At 36.9% G+C, this 16,928-nt stretch overlaps 1 protein-coding gene across 5 annotated transcripts in view; it reads right to left on the reverse strand.

Annotated features, from left to right (window-relative positions):
- Nucleotides 1-216: 216 nt before the first annotated feature.
- The window catches only part of LOC133664618 (involucrin-like), a 32,364-nt gene continuing 15,652 nt past the window's right edge, over nt 217-16,928 (reverse strand). For 2 of the 5 annotated variants that reach the window (XM_062069398.1, XM_062069396.1), the window contains 5 exons: nt 5,299-5,547; nt 2,062-2,376; nt 1,818-1,989; nt 1,389-1,547; nt 218-1,201 (listed from right to left, as the gene is read on the reverse strand). In XM_062069398.1, the coding sequence (XP_061925382.1) occupies nt 988-1,201; nt 1,389-1,547; nt 1,818-1,989; nt 2,062-2,376; nt 5,299-5,547 (1,109 nt within the window). In that variant the 3' untranslated portion in view covers nt 218-987. Of the gene's footprint in view, nt 1,202-1,388; nt 1,548-1,817; nt 1,990-2,061; nt 2,377-5,298; nt 5,548-16,928 lie in introns of all 5 variants that reach the window. The other 3 variants (XM_062069399.1, XM_062069397.1, XM_062069395.1) reach the window with 3 other exon arrangements.

Raw genomic sequence — 16,928 nt, forward strand, 5'->3', positions numbered from 1 at the left:
TTAAAAGTTATCCGCAAAATATCCTGGCGTTTTTTTTAGAGCCATAAATGTATAAAAATAGGAATTACAAAAAAACCAAAATCTTATGCAGCTGGTTTTTCTTGTAAATGTATTTACATTCATTCTGGAAACATAATCTCTCTCACAAATTGACATTAATACATATACCTAACATTTGAGACAAGTATTTTAGCATTGGTATACTTTAATTTGAATTTAAACCATGAAACATACAAAAAAAATGAACAAAACGCTTCAAAATAAGTGAATAGCAACCTGTACAATTGAACAAACACATTGTACATTTTGCTAAACAATGATGTTTTACACATTAAAAATTTCAGTAGATACTGTGTTATAAGAGGAAGTAAAAAATAAAATAAAATGAACACTTTGGCCCAAAATGGCTGACATCAATCAAAATATTGAATAATGCCGAAAAATGGAAATACAACAAACACTGCATTACAGTTTAGAATCTGTAAACAATATGGTATAAAACAATATTTACATGAACAAAAACAATGTGTTGATGTCACAGCAGGTCTTGAGCATTTTTTATTATTTTGTCTTAACTTTGCACATTGTTAAAGCCATATCTCAATTATTATTTGATAGATTTTCCTCAAATTTGGCACAAACTCAAACTATGATTATTAAAACAATTTTAAGGTCAAGTGCACTGTAACCTCACATTTTATTTTTAAAGTATTTAACTAGATGCAAGATACATAATGTCTTGACAAACAGATATCACATTTAGGATCACATCTTGTGGAATATCAACATAACAGGCTAATGTTGATCTTGAATGTTGAATGTTGGTTCCTCTGTTGCACCTACAATCCAAGCAATAACATTGTACCGTTCAAGTGGCACAACAGATTTTGCATCGGACACATTTAAAATCATCTGATGTGGGTGGCCGGGGGCACGTCATACCGGGAGAGTCACATAGTAGCTGCAATATAAAGTGTCCTCGTGTTCTCAGTAGTTTGCGTCCCAGCTGTTGTCACTTTCACCTTTGCTTACTTCAGTTGACTCAGTTGTGTCTGTACCTGATGGATGAGGTAGCCTGTCTATCAGCTTATCTGCAGACAATGTCTCAACAAAAACCTGTTCGCAGATGTTGCCCTTGCCAAAGCAGTGAAACACCAGTTGGGGAAAGTCCAGAATTAGCCTTGTCTTTAATTGATCCTGCCTGCAACATAAGAACACAGGGCAAGAGGAGCACAAGGGTGTAAATAAAGACATATTCACACTGAAAAGTATTAGTAGTTTAAATATACTATCAAAGCCCTTTTTTAAATTAATTATTCATTATTCCTTTGATATTTTCCAGCATAAAAGGGTTTTACATCGCTGCCAAAAAAAGCTTCTGTTGTTACCTGTAGTTTGAAGCATCACAATCTTCATGGTTTTGCACCGTATTTAAAAACATTCGTCGTAGCTCGTTCATTCTCAGCACCTCCTGATTAACAATGATCCTTTGGCGGATGATCCTCTCGCAGAATATGTTGTAGCTGGCATCAAAGGTTGGTTCACTTCTGAAAAAAAACACACAAACACACACACACCCACACATTTAATATGTGCCAAAAAGGTATGCAGTCAAGATTGTAGCTACATACAACAGCCTTTACAAGTGCATCTATAACAAATGTAAGTAATATCATGGAAAAGTCCTTTCAAAAAGTGAACATTTTACTTATTCTATATTCATTTCATTATTATTGATACTGTATCTGTCATGCATCTATAATATGAATTGTAATTTATAATGTGTATATAATTGATAATGCAATTTAATAACTCACACTTTTTCACCTGCGGTTCCAGTTACTGTTACATCAGACTTTGTCAAGAACCTGGTGTACTGTCTGTAACAGGACTTGTGGTACCGCACCTCCATGGCCACACAGTCTCTGTCTTCAATATGCAAGAGAAGGCTACTGTCTTGCTTTATCCTGGCAGCGTTCAACAACTGGCCTAAAAATAAAAGATGATTAAATGGTTTGTAAGTGTGTAAGTGCTACGTGTAGTGTGTGTGTGTGTGTTTACCTGCTGAAAACGTTTTTGCCTGTGAAAGTTGGTCCCTCTGCCGTTTGCCTCTCACAAAAACTCTCTTGTCCGTTCTCTTGCAAATGATACAAATGGCAGGGAGCACCGGGCCAGCAGAACCGATAGGCAGGCCCGTCTCCGATCTTAGTCTTTTCTTTGGAATGTCACTTGTCGAGCCTGAAGCGTTGTCCGATGCCACAGACTCATCTTGACCCACATCCAGCCGTTTGGCCAGTTTTTCGGCAGAATCCAAACGCTTCTTATCAATGAACCGCTGGTAACAGGTCGGGTGAAGCCCAGCGTAATCAGGAATATCTATAAATTCAACATCGATACAGGATTTGAATGTCTCGGCTACTTTATGAGACTCGCCATCACAGCAAAGTCACCGTTTTAAACAATTCCTGTAAGTATCCCACCTTGTGATAGTGAAATAATTCCCGTCTTCATTCCTTACAGACGGAACATGCATGTAGCATATTTTGTTGTTCTTTTTTCGAACTTTTTTAAGATGTTTCAGCTGTTTTAGAGTATGTTCCTCTTCATCGCTACACGTTGTTGACATCGCCATCTTGGATCTGCGCGGCTACCTGATTGGTCGAATGTGAAGCACGTGACAAAAACGTCACCTCGTGGGACTAAAATATTGTTACGCCAAGCAAGAAAAAGTCCCGACTTTAACACGAATTGTAAAAATTTGCCTGGATGTCAAGTTGAGAACTTTTTTTTTCCCATTGAAAAGCAAAATATATTTTTTAAGAACCAAAAATTATTTAGTGCCCAGACATGGGAAAGAGATGAAACGAAAGACGGGTTCACCTTACGGCCTATATGTAAAGCGCTCTGAATCACTAGAAAAAAAGCGCTAAATAAATATACTTCACTTCACTTAAAAGGGAACCAAACTTTTATTTATTTTGCCTATCAAGAACACAGATTTTTTATTCCTTATGCATTCTAAATAGTAAATAAATGCGATCAAAAGTCTGTTTACAAACATCCAAACACCTCCATTAAAGGCCTACTGAAATGAATTTTTTTTATTTAAACGGGGATCGCAGATCCATTCTATGTGTCATACTTGATCATTTCGCGATATTGCCATATTTTTGCTGAAAGGATTTAGTATACAACAACCACGATAAAGTTCGCAACTTTTGGTCGCTGATAAAAAAAAAAAGCCTTGCCCCTACCGGAAGTAGCGTGACGTCACAGGAGGTAGGATTCCTCACAATTCCCCGTTGTTTACAATGGAGCGAGAGAGAGATTCGGACCAAGAAAGCGACGATTACCCCATTAATTTGAGCGAGGATGAAAGATTCGTGGATGAGGAACGTTAGAGTGACGGACTAGAATGCAGTGAAAGACATATCTTTTTTCGCTCTGACCGTAACTTAGGTACAAGGTCTCATTGGATTCCACACACTCTCCTTTTCCTATTGTGGATCACGGATTTGTATTTTAAACCACCTCAGATACTATATCCTCTTGAAAATGAGAGTCGAGAACGCGAAATGGACATTCAAAGTGACTTTTATCTCCACGACAATACATCAGCGAAGCTCTTTAGCTACTGAGCTAACGTGATAGCATCTGGCTCCAATGCAGATAGAAACAAAATAAATAAATCCCTGACTGGAACGATAGACAGAAGATCAACAATACTATTAAACCATGGACATGTAACTACACGGTTAATAATTTCCAGCTTGGCAAAGCTTAACAATGCTGTGTTGCTAACGACGCCATTGAAGCTAACTTATCAACCGGACCTCACAGAGCTATGCTAAAAACATTAGCTATCCACCTACGCCAGCCAGCCCTCATCTGCTCATCAACACCCGTGCTCACCTGCGTTCCAGCGATCGACGGTGCGACGAAGGACTTCACCCGATCACAGATGTGGTCGGCGAGACGGAGGAAGTTAAGGTGAGTTCGGCGGCTAACGCGTCTGCTATCCATCTCTGTCTTCCTGGTTGTGTTGCTGTAGTCCGCAGCTAATACACCGATCCCACCTACAACTTTCTTTTTTGCAGTCTCCATTGTTCATTAAACAAATTGCAAAAGATTCACCAACACAGATGTCCAGAATACTGTGGAATTTTTCGATGAAAACAGAGCAGTTTATATGGGTCCGAATACTTCCGTTGCTGTCGTGACGTCACGCGCATACGTCATCATACATAGACGTTTTCAAGCGGAAGTTTCCCGGGAAATTTAAAATTGCATGTGTTAAAATGGCATGTGTTGCAATGTTAAGATTTCATCATTGATATAAAAACTATCAGACTGCGTGGTCGGTAGTAGTGGGTTTCAGTAGGCCTTTAAGGTTTTATGTACATGCAGTAGGTATATATGTCATTTAGTAACAGGTCAATTTTTTAAAACATGTAATATTTACATATTTTTGCTCCTAAGCGCAGCAATTTCAAAAACACATCACGACGTTCGCTTTTTTTTTTAACACTGCAGACTTCCTGAGAGCCAACAAACATAATACAACATAATTTACTGTACAAGGTCGGCTGTCACTATGACGCAGACTGATAGAATCTTGTTACATTCCAGTTTAGATGAAGAATTACTCATAATTGTCGCACGGAAAAGGTGGTGAAGCCAAGCGTCTTTTTGTGTCGTTCGCCATTGCCGGGTCTAAATTGGCTGTCAAACAGTACCAACTTGTCAGAGTATGTCCTCATCCTTCTACTATCCAGGTGAGAGGCACGATTCAATATCTGGAATAATCGTTCACCAGCACCGAGGCGAGGAAAGAGCTTACCAGCCGGTGATGTCATCATAGGCACACAAGCTATAAATAGTTTGTCTGCGTTAGCACTTATAATAACAATATCACTAATACTTGGTTGGTATTTAAGCCACGAAATGCAAATGGAGTATTGTTGGCACTTTTTGGATGGTTATAGAGGACCTCCCATTGGCTCCATTGCAAGTGCACTTTTATTTTATATTTATGAGTTAGAATGTGAATTAAAAATATATATATATATCTATCGTCATCTCTTTTATAATGATTGTGAACGACAGAAAACATTCCCCAAAAAAGTGCAGTTCCCCTCTAAATTCCAGTGATTAGATTTAAGACTTTAAGTCTATGAGCATGAACTGATGAAGCCTACTTGGATGAGAGGACAAACGTCTTCTAAGACAAAGTGAACAGTCCAGTTGTGATGGATTGAATGCCCTGAAAATAAAATGATATGTGGATGTTGTGCTTACTTGGACTGTGATGAAGCTGTGAGGACTCAGGTGATTTGTCTTCATGCTCTTCAGTCTTCACAGAGACAACAGTCAGTGGAAACTTGGTGAGATCATCCTCCTCCTGCCCTAGAAGACACTCTCCCTCCTGAGTGATCCACACTTCCTCCTCGTCATCTTTAATGTGAGGGGGATGTGTACCCTCCTCTTCAAGGTGTGGGTGCTGTGGATACTCTTCTTCCTCTTTAATGTGGGGGGGCTGCTCGACGTCTGTTGGGTAAATAAATAAGATAAAGAGGGATCAGAAATAGTTTTGGACTGACACTGTTAACACAATGACATTATTTGTGTTCCTTCGTGTGGTAATAAAAACACGGGAAATACCTCCTTGTTTCCAAAAATCAATTCAAAAGTGGCACAATGAGTACAGAAACAGACTTGGAAATTGGATTGGGGGCAATTTGAAAAGTTTTTTATAAGTACGAGGCAGCATTGATTGAGGCATTTTGAACATCACTGATGTAAAGTGTGTAAATGTTTTATTCTGTACACGGTCCATTACACCTGCTCTTTATCTCTAAACTTAACCATAATCTTTTAATGACAAAGTCATTATCATAACTTCATTATCATGGAAATAAAAAAAATCAAATTCCAAAATCACTTAAAAAACACATTCATGGTATGTTTTCCTGGATGGTTTCCTGTTGGCCCCGCTGTGGACTGGACTCCCGCTGATGTGTTGGATCCACTGTGGACTGGACTTTCACAATGTTATGTCAGACCCACTCGACATCCGTTGCTTTCGGTCTCCCCTAGAGGGGGGGGGGGGGGGGTTACCCACATATGCGGTCCTCTCCAAGGTTTCTCATAGTCATTCACCGACGTCCCACTGGGGTGAGTTTTTCCTTGCCCGTATGTGGGCTCTGTACCGAGGATGTCGTTGTGGCTTGTACAGCCCTTTGAGACACTTGTGATTTAGGGCTATATAAATAAACATTGATTGATTGATTGATTGATGTTTTTGTCATCATGCAAAATACTTTTTTGTGGTCATTTTGTTGGCTGGGCCAAAAGGAACTTTTACCAAAAACATGTTTTAATATAGGGTGTTTTATGGAGTATCTCCATCAACAATTCCTCTTTAGGAATTGGAGACCATCTACGGCACGCTGAAGGAAAGTCAGTCACCTTTATGTTCTTTTAATAAATCAAGTGTTGACTAATTTGGTTATTGAAAATAAATGTTTACATTCACTTATTGATGCATGTAGGTCACAATCAGGAAGTGAAATGATAACTAATTAGATGTGATTACATTATGAAATGTTTTTGGCGACTGTGTGAGTTTTGTGTGAACATGTTGATACAGGTTTACATCTTCTTGGGGACAGGAACACAGATATGTCCCGAAAGGATGCACCCATTTTTAAAACCGTCACTAAGCTTTGCCACCAACATTGTCTCACTTAGCTCATTAAGCAAACTAGCAGGGTGAGTGAGTCCTTTTAAACCTTCATAGACCTCGTTGTTACTTCTGACCAGTCTAAGATCACCACAAGTGGAACTACTGCATGCGGCTTAAGTGATCATTCCATGATTTTCTGTACCTATAAAGAACATAGAACCGAGGCTGACGGCCACAAAACAAGCAAAGCTACAATCCTCAAGACCTAGACTAGCAAGGCTTTCAATGACAAACTGGCAAACTAACACAAGTGATCATCTGCCAGTTTTTACAATATATAATGGAAACTACAAGAAGAACATGGAAGACAAAAGGACATTTCGAAGACTATGCACAGAGAAGAGGATGACTGCCTTCAAAATTGAGCTACAACAGCAAGATTGGGACAATGTGTATAATGAAAAAGAGGTTGATGAAGCATATGAACATTTCTTAAACAAATTCATAATACTTTATGACAAACATTGTCCATGGATACAACTCAGTAACAAGCAGAGAAAGAATAATCAACCATGGATGACAAAAGGATTAAAAAATGCTTGTAAGAAGAAGAATACACTATATAGAACATTTATAGCACAAAGAATTATAGAGGCAGAAATTAAGTACAAAAAGTATAAAAACAAGTTAACAGACATACTACGATCATGTAGAAAAGAATATTACAGTGAATTATTGGACAGGAACAAAAATAATATGAGAGCAACATGGGGCATCCTCAATAGCATTATTAAAAATGGAACTAAGAGGGACTACCCTCAATACTTCTTAGATGAAAATAAAAAAAATGACAACATAAAGTAGTTGAAAGCTTCAATAATTATTTTGTGAATATTGGACCAAAATTGGAAGAAAGGATTCCAGACCCAGTTCCAATTGAGGACTATAATGATACCATAGAGCGAAATCCCTACTCCATGTTCCTCAGTAATGTGACACAGGAGGAAATAGTTACAATCGTGAAAAAATGTAAATCTAAGACTTCAACTGATTGTAACGGAATTGATATGGAAACGATAAAAAAGGTTATTGAAGAGATCTCAGGACCATTAATGTATATTAGTAACCTATCATTTCAAACAGGTACATTTCCAAACAAAATGAAAATAACTAAAGTTGCACCAATTTATAAGACTGGAGATAAACATCAATTTACAAATTATAGACCTGTTTCTCTACTTCCACAATTTTCTAAAATCATTGAAAAACTGTTCAATAACAGATTAGAAAGTTTCATAAATAAAAATAGAATACTCGAAGAGAACCAATATGGATACAGAGCTAATGTTTCAACTTCAATGGCTTTAATTGAAATTACAGAAGAAATTACCAATGCAATAGATAGTAAAAAAATGTGCAGCAGCGGTTTTTATGGATCTAACTAAAGCATTTGACACAATTAATCACAATATTTTAATCAAAAAACTAGAACATCAGAGGGTTAGTCTTAAACTGGATAAGAAGTCATCTAACGAACAGGAAACAATACGTGAAGCTAGGCGAACACACGTCTACAACGCTAAATATATCCTGTGGTGTACCTCAGGGATCAATACTAGGACCTAAATTATTCAATCTCTATATAAATGACATTTGTAAAGTTACAAAAGATTTAAAGTTAGTATTATTTGCGGATGATACAACAGCGTTTTGTTCAGGAGAGAACACACAGGAGATAATACAAATAATAACAGAAGAAATTAACAAATTAAAAAGATGGTTTGACAAAAACAGACTATCGTTGAATCTTAGTAAAACTAAAATAATGCTATTTGGTAACAGTAGAAGAGAAAGTCAAACACAAATACAAATAGACGGAATAGAAATTGAAAGAGTAAACGAAACCAAATTTCTAGGTATAATGATTGATGATAAATTGAACTGGAAATCTCACGTAAAAAATATACAACATAAAGTTGCAAGAAACACGTCAATAATGAATAAAGCAAAACATGTTCTAGACCAAAAATCCCTTCATATTCTCTACTGCTCACTAGTGTTACCATATCTGAGCTACTGTGTAGAAATATGGGGAAATAATTACAAAAGTACACTTCATTCATTAACGGTGTTACAAAAAAGATCAGTTAGAATAATACATAATGTTGGATATAGAGAACATACAACGCCTTTATTTATTGAATCAAAAATACTGAAATTCCACGACATAGTGAATTTGCAAACAGCTAAAATTATGCACAAAGCAAACTATAACCTGCTACCCAAGAATATACAACAATTCTTCTCAAAAAAAGAGGAGAAATATAATCTTAGACAAAAACGTATTTTAAAACATTTGTTTGCACGTACAACACTTAAGACCTTCAGTATATCAATATGTGGAATTAAATTATGGAATGGATTAAGCAAAGCAATCAAACAATGTACTAATATGATACACTTCAAGAAACTCTTCAAACTTAAAGTGTTTACAAAGTACAATGAAGAAGAACCATGACAAACATTCTCAATTTATTTCATCCATCCATTCATTCATTCTTAAAGTAATCTTACTTATCTCATCATATGAAATATGACTTACTTCACCAATTATTATTATTAAATTCTTACTATTATTTATTTATTTATTTTTATTGTAATTACTTATGGAGTTTATTGTGAAAAAATTGTGAACAGGAAGTGAACAAAAAGTTTTGCAACTGTTATGTAAAGAAAAGGGGTAGGATTAAATAAGCTCTGCTTCTTCCTACTCCTTTTCGAACATGTTGAAAAGAAACTGGAAATTGTGATGTATCATGTTGTATGCTTGCATGTTCGAAATAAACTCAAACTCAAACTCATTTTTAAAACCGTCACTAAGCTGTGCCACCAACATTGTCTCACTTAGCTCATTAAGCAAACTACCAGGGTGAGTGAGTCCTTTTAAACCTTCATAGACCTCGTTGTTACTTCTGACCAGTCTAAGATCACCACAAGTGGAACTACTGCATGCGGCTTAAGTGATCATTCAATGATTTTCTGTACCTATAAAGAACATAGAACCGAGGCTGACGGCCACAAAACAAGCAAAGCTACAATCCTCAAGACCTAGACTAGCAAGGCTTTCAATGACAAACTGGCAAACTAACACTCGCCCCGGTACTTGCAAGTACACAGGTTTTTGGGTCAATTCCTAACCTCAGAAAAGTAGATCACTTCACAGTCAAAGTGGGTGACAATATTATAACAAACAAAAATGAGATTACCAATTTTGGCTGCATCGTTGGGACTAATCTCTCTAGTGAAAAAAATGACTACTAAGGCAGTCAAAGAATCAACTGACGAATTCTGTTCGTACATAGTAGAACTACTCTTATGGGTAGTATTGCACGTAAGACTAACACAAGCGCTCATTTAACCCCACTTTGAGTACAGAGTTCATGTTTGGTACCGTGACACCTTAAAAGCCCTGAAAAACAAACTCCAGACAGCCCAAAACAAAATGATTGGGCTTCTACTCAACCGTCCATCTCACCTTTCCTTAACGTGGGGAGGCTCTTGGTAGCCGACAAAGTACATCTTCTTGCAGTTGGTCTGGTGTACAAGATACACCACACCACTAAAATACCAATGTACCTGTCTAGATACTTCAAAATATATTCACCAGTATAACACCAGAGGCAGTTGTACAAATCACATTCAACCCAGATCTCACTCCAAAAAAGGTTCCAATTTGTTTGCCTGCTATACCACCAAATTGTGGAACTCCCTTCCTTCCAAGTCGCTTTGAAAATACATTACAGGTTGCGGCTACTCATAACTGGGAATATACAAAGCCTTTACTTTTATTTTATTTTCATTGACTTTCTTGCAGTACTTTTGTGTACTTTCTACATAATACGGTGTTCAGTGTGAGTTTAAAAAAAATATTTCAACTGAAACCATCACAGGCTTTCTTGTAGCAGTGAATGTGTACCGTGATGAAACTGTACCCTTTCCTATGCAACAACATTAAGAACTTTTTGGAACACATCAACGAACCCTTCAAAGTGATTGCTGTCACAGAAACATGGATTGATGATAAAAAAGGAATAGATTTTGATCTGGAGGGATATGAACTAAACTACCGTATTTTCCGCACCATAAGGCGCCCCGTGTTATTAGCCGCACCTTCAATGAACGGCATATTTCAAAACTTTGTTTACCCATTAGCCGCACCGGGGCTATTAGCCGCACCTACGCTGCGCTAAAGGGAATGTCAAAAAAACAGTCAGATGGAGGTCAGTCAAACTTTAATATATTAAAAACCAGCGTTCTAACAACTCTGTTCACTCCCAAAATGTAATGTGCAATCAAGTAACGTGCAAATGTGCAATCACAAAAATAGTAACACTCAAAATAGTACAGTGCAGAGCAATAGCAACATCAATAACTCAACGTTGCTCGAACGATAATGTCACACAACACACAAAATAAACATTTCAAGCTCACTTTCTGAAGTTATTCTTCATCCATAAATCCCTCGAATTCTTCTTCTTCGGTGTCTGAATTAAAAAGTTGGGCGAACACGGCATCCAAAATGGCTGGCTCCGTCTCGTCGAAGTCATCAGAGTCAGTGTCGCTGTTGTTGTCCAGCAGTTCCGTGATTCCTGCCTTCCGGAACGCTCGGACCACAGTTGAGACCGATATATCCGCCCAGGCATTTACAATCCACTGGCAGATGTTGGCAGATGTTGGCGTATGTTGTCCGGCGCTGTCTCCCTGTTTTAGTGAAGGTGTGCTCGCCTTCGGTCATCCATCGTTCCCACGCCGTTCGCAGTCTAGCTTTAAATGCCCTGTTTACACCAATATCCAGTGGTTGGAGTTCTTTGGTTAATCCACCCGGAATGACGGCGAGTGTTGAATTAGTGTGTTTCACTTGTTTTTTACACCATCAGTTATGTGGGCACGCATGGAGTCGTAAATCAACAAGGATGGAGCTGTGTGAAAAAAGCCACCCGGTCTCTTCACATACACTTCTTTCAACCACTCGCTCATCTTTTCCTCATCCATCCATCCCTTCGAGTTAGCCTTTATGATAATGCCGGCTGGAAAGTTCTCTTTTGGCAATGTCTTCCTTTTGAAAATGACCATGGGTGGAAGTTTCTGTCCATTAGCATGACAAGCTAGGGCCACTGTGAAAGACGACTTCTCATGCCCTGTGGTGCGAATATTTACCGTACGTGCTCCTGTTTTATCCACGGTGCGGTTCACAGGAATATCAAAAGTGAGGGGAACCTCGTCCATGTTGATGATGTGCTCTGGCCGGATCTTTTTTTCAGCTATCTTGTTTTTACAATACGTGCGAAAAGTAGCCAGCTTTTCTTGAAAGTCTTTTGGTAGTTGCTGTGAAATAGTAGTCCGTGTGCGGATGGAGAGATTGCGTCTTTTCATGAACCGAAAACACCAAGAAGCACCACCTTTAAAATCATCCAAGTGAAGTTCGCTTGCTAGCGCTGTTGCCTTCATTCGAATAGTGATGGTACTAACACTTCTGCTTGCTGCTCTCTGCTCAACAACCCACTGTTCGAGTCTGTCCTCCAACTGTAGCCATCTTGCTTTGTTCCCTCGGAAACTCAGTTTTGTCTTCTGTACTTGGCGCAGGTCATCTTGTTGCTTCCTCCACCTACGCACCATTGATTCATTTATGTTCAGTTCTCTTGCTGCTGCTCTATTTCTGTGTTCTTCTGCGTGACTGATCGCCTTGAGTTTAAACTCTGCGTTGTACGCGTGTCTCTTTGTAGGAGCCATTTTGTGGTCGTCTTTACAGTAACACACAAAAGAAATGAATCGTATTTTTCGCGCGCTTCCTTTTCTACGGGGGCGGATGCTCACCTTGGAGGTGGCTTACAGTAGAAGAAGAAGCGCTTCCGCCTCTATGGGGGCGGTTGCTTATCGTAGAAGAAGAAGCGCTTCCTCTTCTACGGGGAAAAAGATGGCGGCTGTTTACCGTAGTTGCGAGACCTAAACTTTATGAAAACGAATATTAATATTAATCCGTACAAAAGCCGCACCGGGTTATTAGCCGCACTGTCAGCTTTTGAGAAAAATTGTGGTTTTTAGGTGCGGCTTATGGTGCGGAAAATACGGTACATCAACAGAACCAACAAAAATGGAGGAGGAGTAGCTGTGTACGTGATGAAGAACCTGAACTACAAAGTGGTAAAAAACATGTCATTTGCCATAGATAATATCTTAGAATGTATAACCATTGAAATATGTCAGGAAAAAAGCAAAAACATATTCATCAGTTGTATATATAGATCACCTAAGTCAAGTATAGAAACATTTGAAGAATGGATCAAGGCAACTTACATGGACAATGGTCAAAGAATAATGTTCTTATGTGGTGACTTTAATATTGACTTATTGAACCCCAACAAGCAAAAGTCTATTGATGACTTCATTGATACAATGTACAGCATCAGTCTATATCCTAAAATCACAAAGCCAAGCAGAATCACAGGACAATGTGCCACGCTTATTGATAATATTTTTACCAATGATTTTGATAACACTACAAGTGGTCTACTTATTAGCGACGTTAGTGATCATCTGCCAGTTTTTACAATATATGATGGAAACTACAAGAAGAACATGGAAGACAAAAGGACATTTCGAAGACTATGCACAGAGAAGAGGATGACTGCCTTCAAAATTGAACTACAAAAGCAAGATTGGGACAATGTGTATAATGAAAAAGAGGTTGATGAAGCATATGAACATTTCTTAAACAAGTTCATAATACTTTATGACAAACATTGTCCATGGATACAACTCAGTAACAAGCAGAGAAAGAATAATCAACCATGGATGACAAAAGGATTAAAAAATGCTTGTAAGAAGAAGAATACACTATATAGAACATTTATAGCACAAAGAATTATAGAGGCAGAAATTAAGTACAAAAAGTATAAAAACAAGTTAACAGACATACTACGATCATGTAGAAAAGAATATTACAGTGAATTATTGGACAGGAACAAAAATAATATGAGAGCAACATGGGGCATCCTCAATAGCATTATTAAAAATGGAACTAAGAGGGACTACCCTCGATACTTCTTAGATGAAAATTTAAAAAAATGACAACATAAAGGAAGTAGTTGAAAGCTTCAATAATTATTTTGTAAATATTGGACCAAAATTGGAAGAAAGGATTCCAGACCCAGTTCCAATTGAGGACTATAATGATACCATAGAGCGAAATCCCAACTCCATGTTCCTCAGTAATGTGACACAGGAGGAAATAGTTACAATCGTGAAAAAATTTAAATCTAAGACTTCAACTGATTGTAACGGAATTGATATGGAAACGATAAAAAAGGTTATTGAAGAGATCTCAGGACCATTAATGTATATTGGTAACCTATCATTTCAAACAGGTACATTTCCAAACAAAATGAAAATAGCTAAAGTTGCACCAATTTATAAGACTGGAGACAAACATCAATTTACAAATTATAGACCTGTTTCTCTACTTCCACAATTTTCTAAAATCATTGAAAAACTGTTCAATAACAGATGAGAAAGTTTCATAAATAAAAATAGAATACTCGAAGAGAACCAATATGGATATAGAGCTAATGTTTCAACTTCAATGGCTTTAATTGAAATTACAGAAGAAATTACCAATTCAATAGATAGTAAAAAATGTGCGGCAGCGGTTTTTATGGATCTAACTAAAGCATTTGACACAATTAATCACAATATTTTAATCAAAAAACTAGAACGATATGGCATCAGAGGGTTAGTCTTAAACTGGATAAGAAGTTATCTAACGAACAGGAAACAATACGTGAAGCTAGGCGAACACACGTCTACAACGCTAAATATATCCTGTGGTGTACCTCAGGGATCAATACTAGGACGTAAATTATTCAATCTCTATATAAATGACATTTGTAAAGTTACAAAAGATCTAAAGTTAGTATTATTTGCGGATGATACAACAGCGTTTTGTTCAGGAGAGAACACACAGGAGATCATACAAATTATAACAGAAGAAATTAACAAATTAAAAAGATGGTTTGACAAAAACAGACTATCGTTGAATCTTAGTAAAACTAAAATAATGCTATTTGGTAACAGTAGAAGAGAAAGTCAAACACAAATACAAATAGACGGAATAGAAATTGAAAGAGTAAACGAAACCAAATTTCTAGGTATAATGATTGATGATAAATTGAACTGGAAATCTCACGTAAAAAATATACAACATAAAGTTGCAAGAAACACGTCAATAATGAATAAAGCAAAACATGTTCTAGACCAAAAATCCCTTCATATTCTCTACTGCTCACTAGTGTTACCATATCTGAGCTACTGTGTAGAAATATGGGGAAATAATTACAAAAGTACACTTCATTCATTAACGGTGTTACAAAAAAGATCAGTTAGAATAATACATAATGTTGGATATAGAGAACATAAAAAGCCTTTATTTATTGAATCAAAAATACTGAAATTCCACGACAGTGAATTTGCAAACAGCTAAAATTATGCAAAAAGCAAACTATAACCTGCTACCCAAGAATATACAACAATTCTTCTCAAAAAAAAGAGGAGAAATATAATCTTAGAGAAAAACGTAATTTAAAACATTTGTTTGCACGTACAACACTTAAGAACTTCAGTATATCAGTATGTGGAATTAAATTATGGAATGGATTAAGCAAAGCAATCAAACAATGTACTAATATGATACACTTCAAGAAACTCTTTAAACTTAAAGTGTTTACAAAGTACAAAGAAGAAGAACCATGACAAACATTCTCAATTTATTTCATCCATCCATTCATTCATTCTTAAAGTAATCTTATTTATCTCATCATATGAAATATGACTTACTTCACCAATTATTATTATTAAATTCTTACTATTATTTATTTATTTTTATTGTGATTACTTATAGAGTTTATTGTGAAAAAATTGTGAACAGGAAGTGAACAAAAAGTTTTGCAACTGTTATGTAAAGAAAAGGGGTAGGATTAAATAAGCTCTGCTTCTTCCTACTCCTTTTCGAACATGTTGAAAAGAAACTGGAAATTGTGATGTATCATGTTGTATGCTTGCATGTTCGAAATAAACTCAAACTCAAACTTCTCATAACTCTTTCAATCAATCAATCACACATTGTTACAAACTGAGAAGAACATCAACTGTCTCGTTTACTTCACTTCACTTAAAAAGGGATTTACACTTTTGAAATGCATTTTGCCTATCAAGAACACACGTTTTTTCTTTGTTATGCATTCTAAATAGTAAATAAATACGATCAAAAGTCTGCTTACAATAAAGGCTATTAGAGTCGCACTATTCTGCCTACAAATAACTTAAAACACATCCAGACACCCCCATTAAGGTTTTATGTACATGCAGTAGGTATACATGTCATTTAGTAACAGGTACATTTTTAAAAAGATGTAATATTTACATATTTTTGCTCATTAGCACATTCATTTTAAAAACGCATCACAATGCTTGCTTTTTTTTAACATCACTGAATATTATACACTGCAGACTTCATGAGAGCCAACAAGCATAATAAAATATCACTTACTGTACAAGGTCTGCTGTCACTATGACGCAGACTGATAGAATCGTGTTATATTCTCGTTTAGATGAAGAATGACTCATAATTGTTGCACGGAAAAGGTGGTGAAGCCTAGCGTCTTTTTGTGTCGTTCGCCATTGCCGGGTCTAAATTGGCTGTCAAACAGTACCAACTTGTCAGAGTATGTCCTCATCTTTCTACTATCCAGGTGAGAAGCACGATTCATGATCTGGAATAATCTTTCACCAGCACCGAGGCGAGGAAGGAGCTCACCAGGCGGTGATGTCATCATAGGCACACAAGCTATAAATAGTTTGTCTGCGTTAGCACTTATAATAACAATATCACTAATACTTGGTTGCTATTCAAGCCACAAAATGCAAATGGAGTATTGTTGGCACTTTTTGGATGGTTATAGAGGACCTCCCATTGGCTCCATTGCAAGTGTACTTTTATTTACATTTATGAGTTAGAATGTGATTTAAAAATATATATATATCCATCGTCATGTCTTTTATAATGATTGTGAACGATAGAAAACATTCCCCAAAAAAGAGCAGTTCCCCTCTAAATTCCAGTGATTAGATTTAAGACTTTAAGTCTATGAGCATGAACTGATGAAGCCTACTTGGATGAGAGGACAAACGT

Source organism: Entelurus aequoreus, linkage group LG14 (assembly GCF_033978785.1).
Source record: "Entelurus aequoreus isolate RoL-2023_Sb linkage group LG14, RoL_Eaeq_v1.1, whole genome shotgun sequence".
Lineage (NCBI taxonomy): Eukaryota > Metazoa > Chordata > Actinopteri > Syngnathiformes > Syngnathidae > Entelurus > Entelurus aequoreus.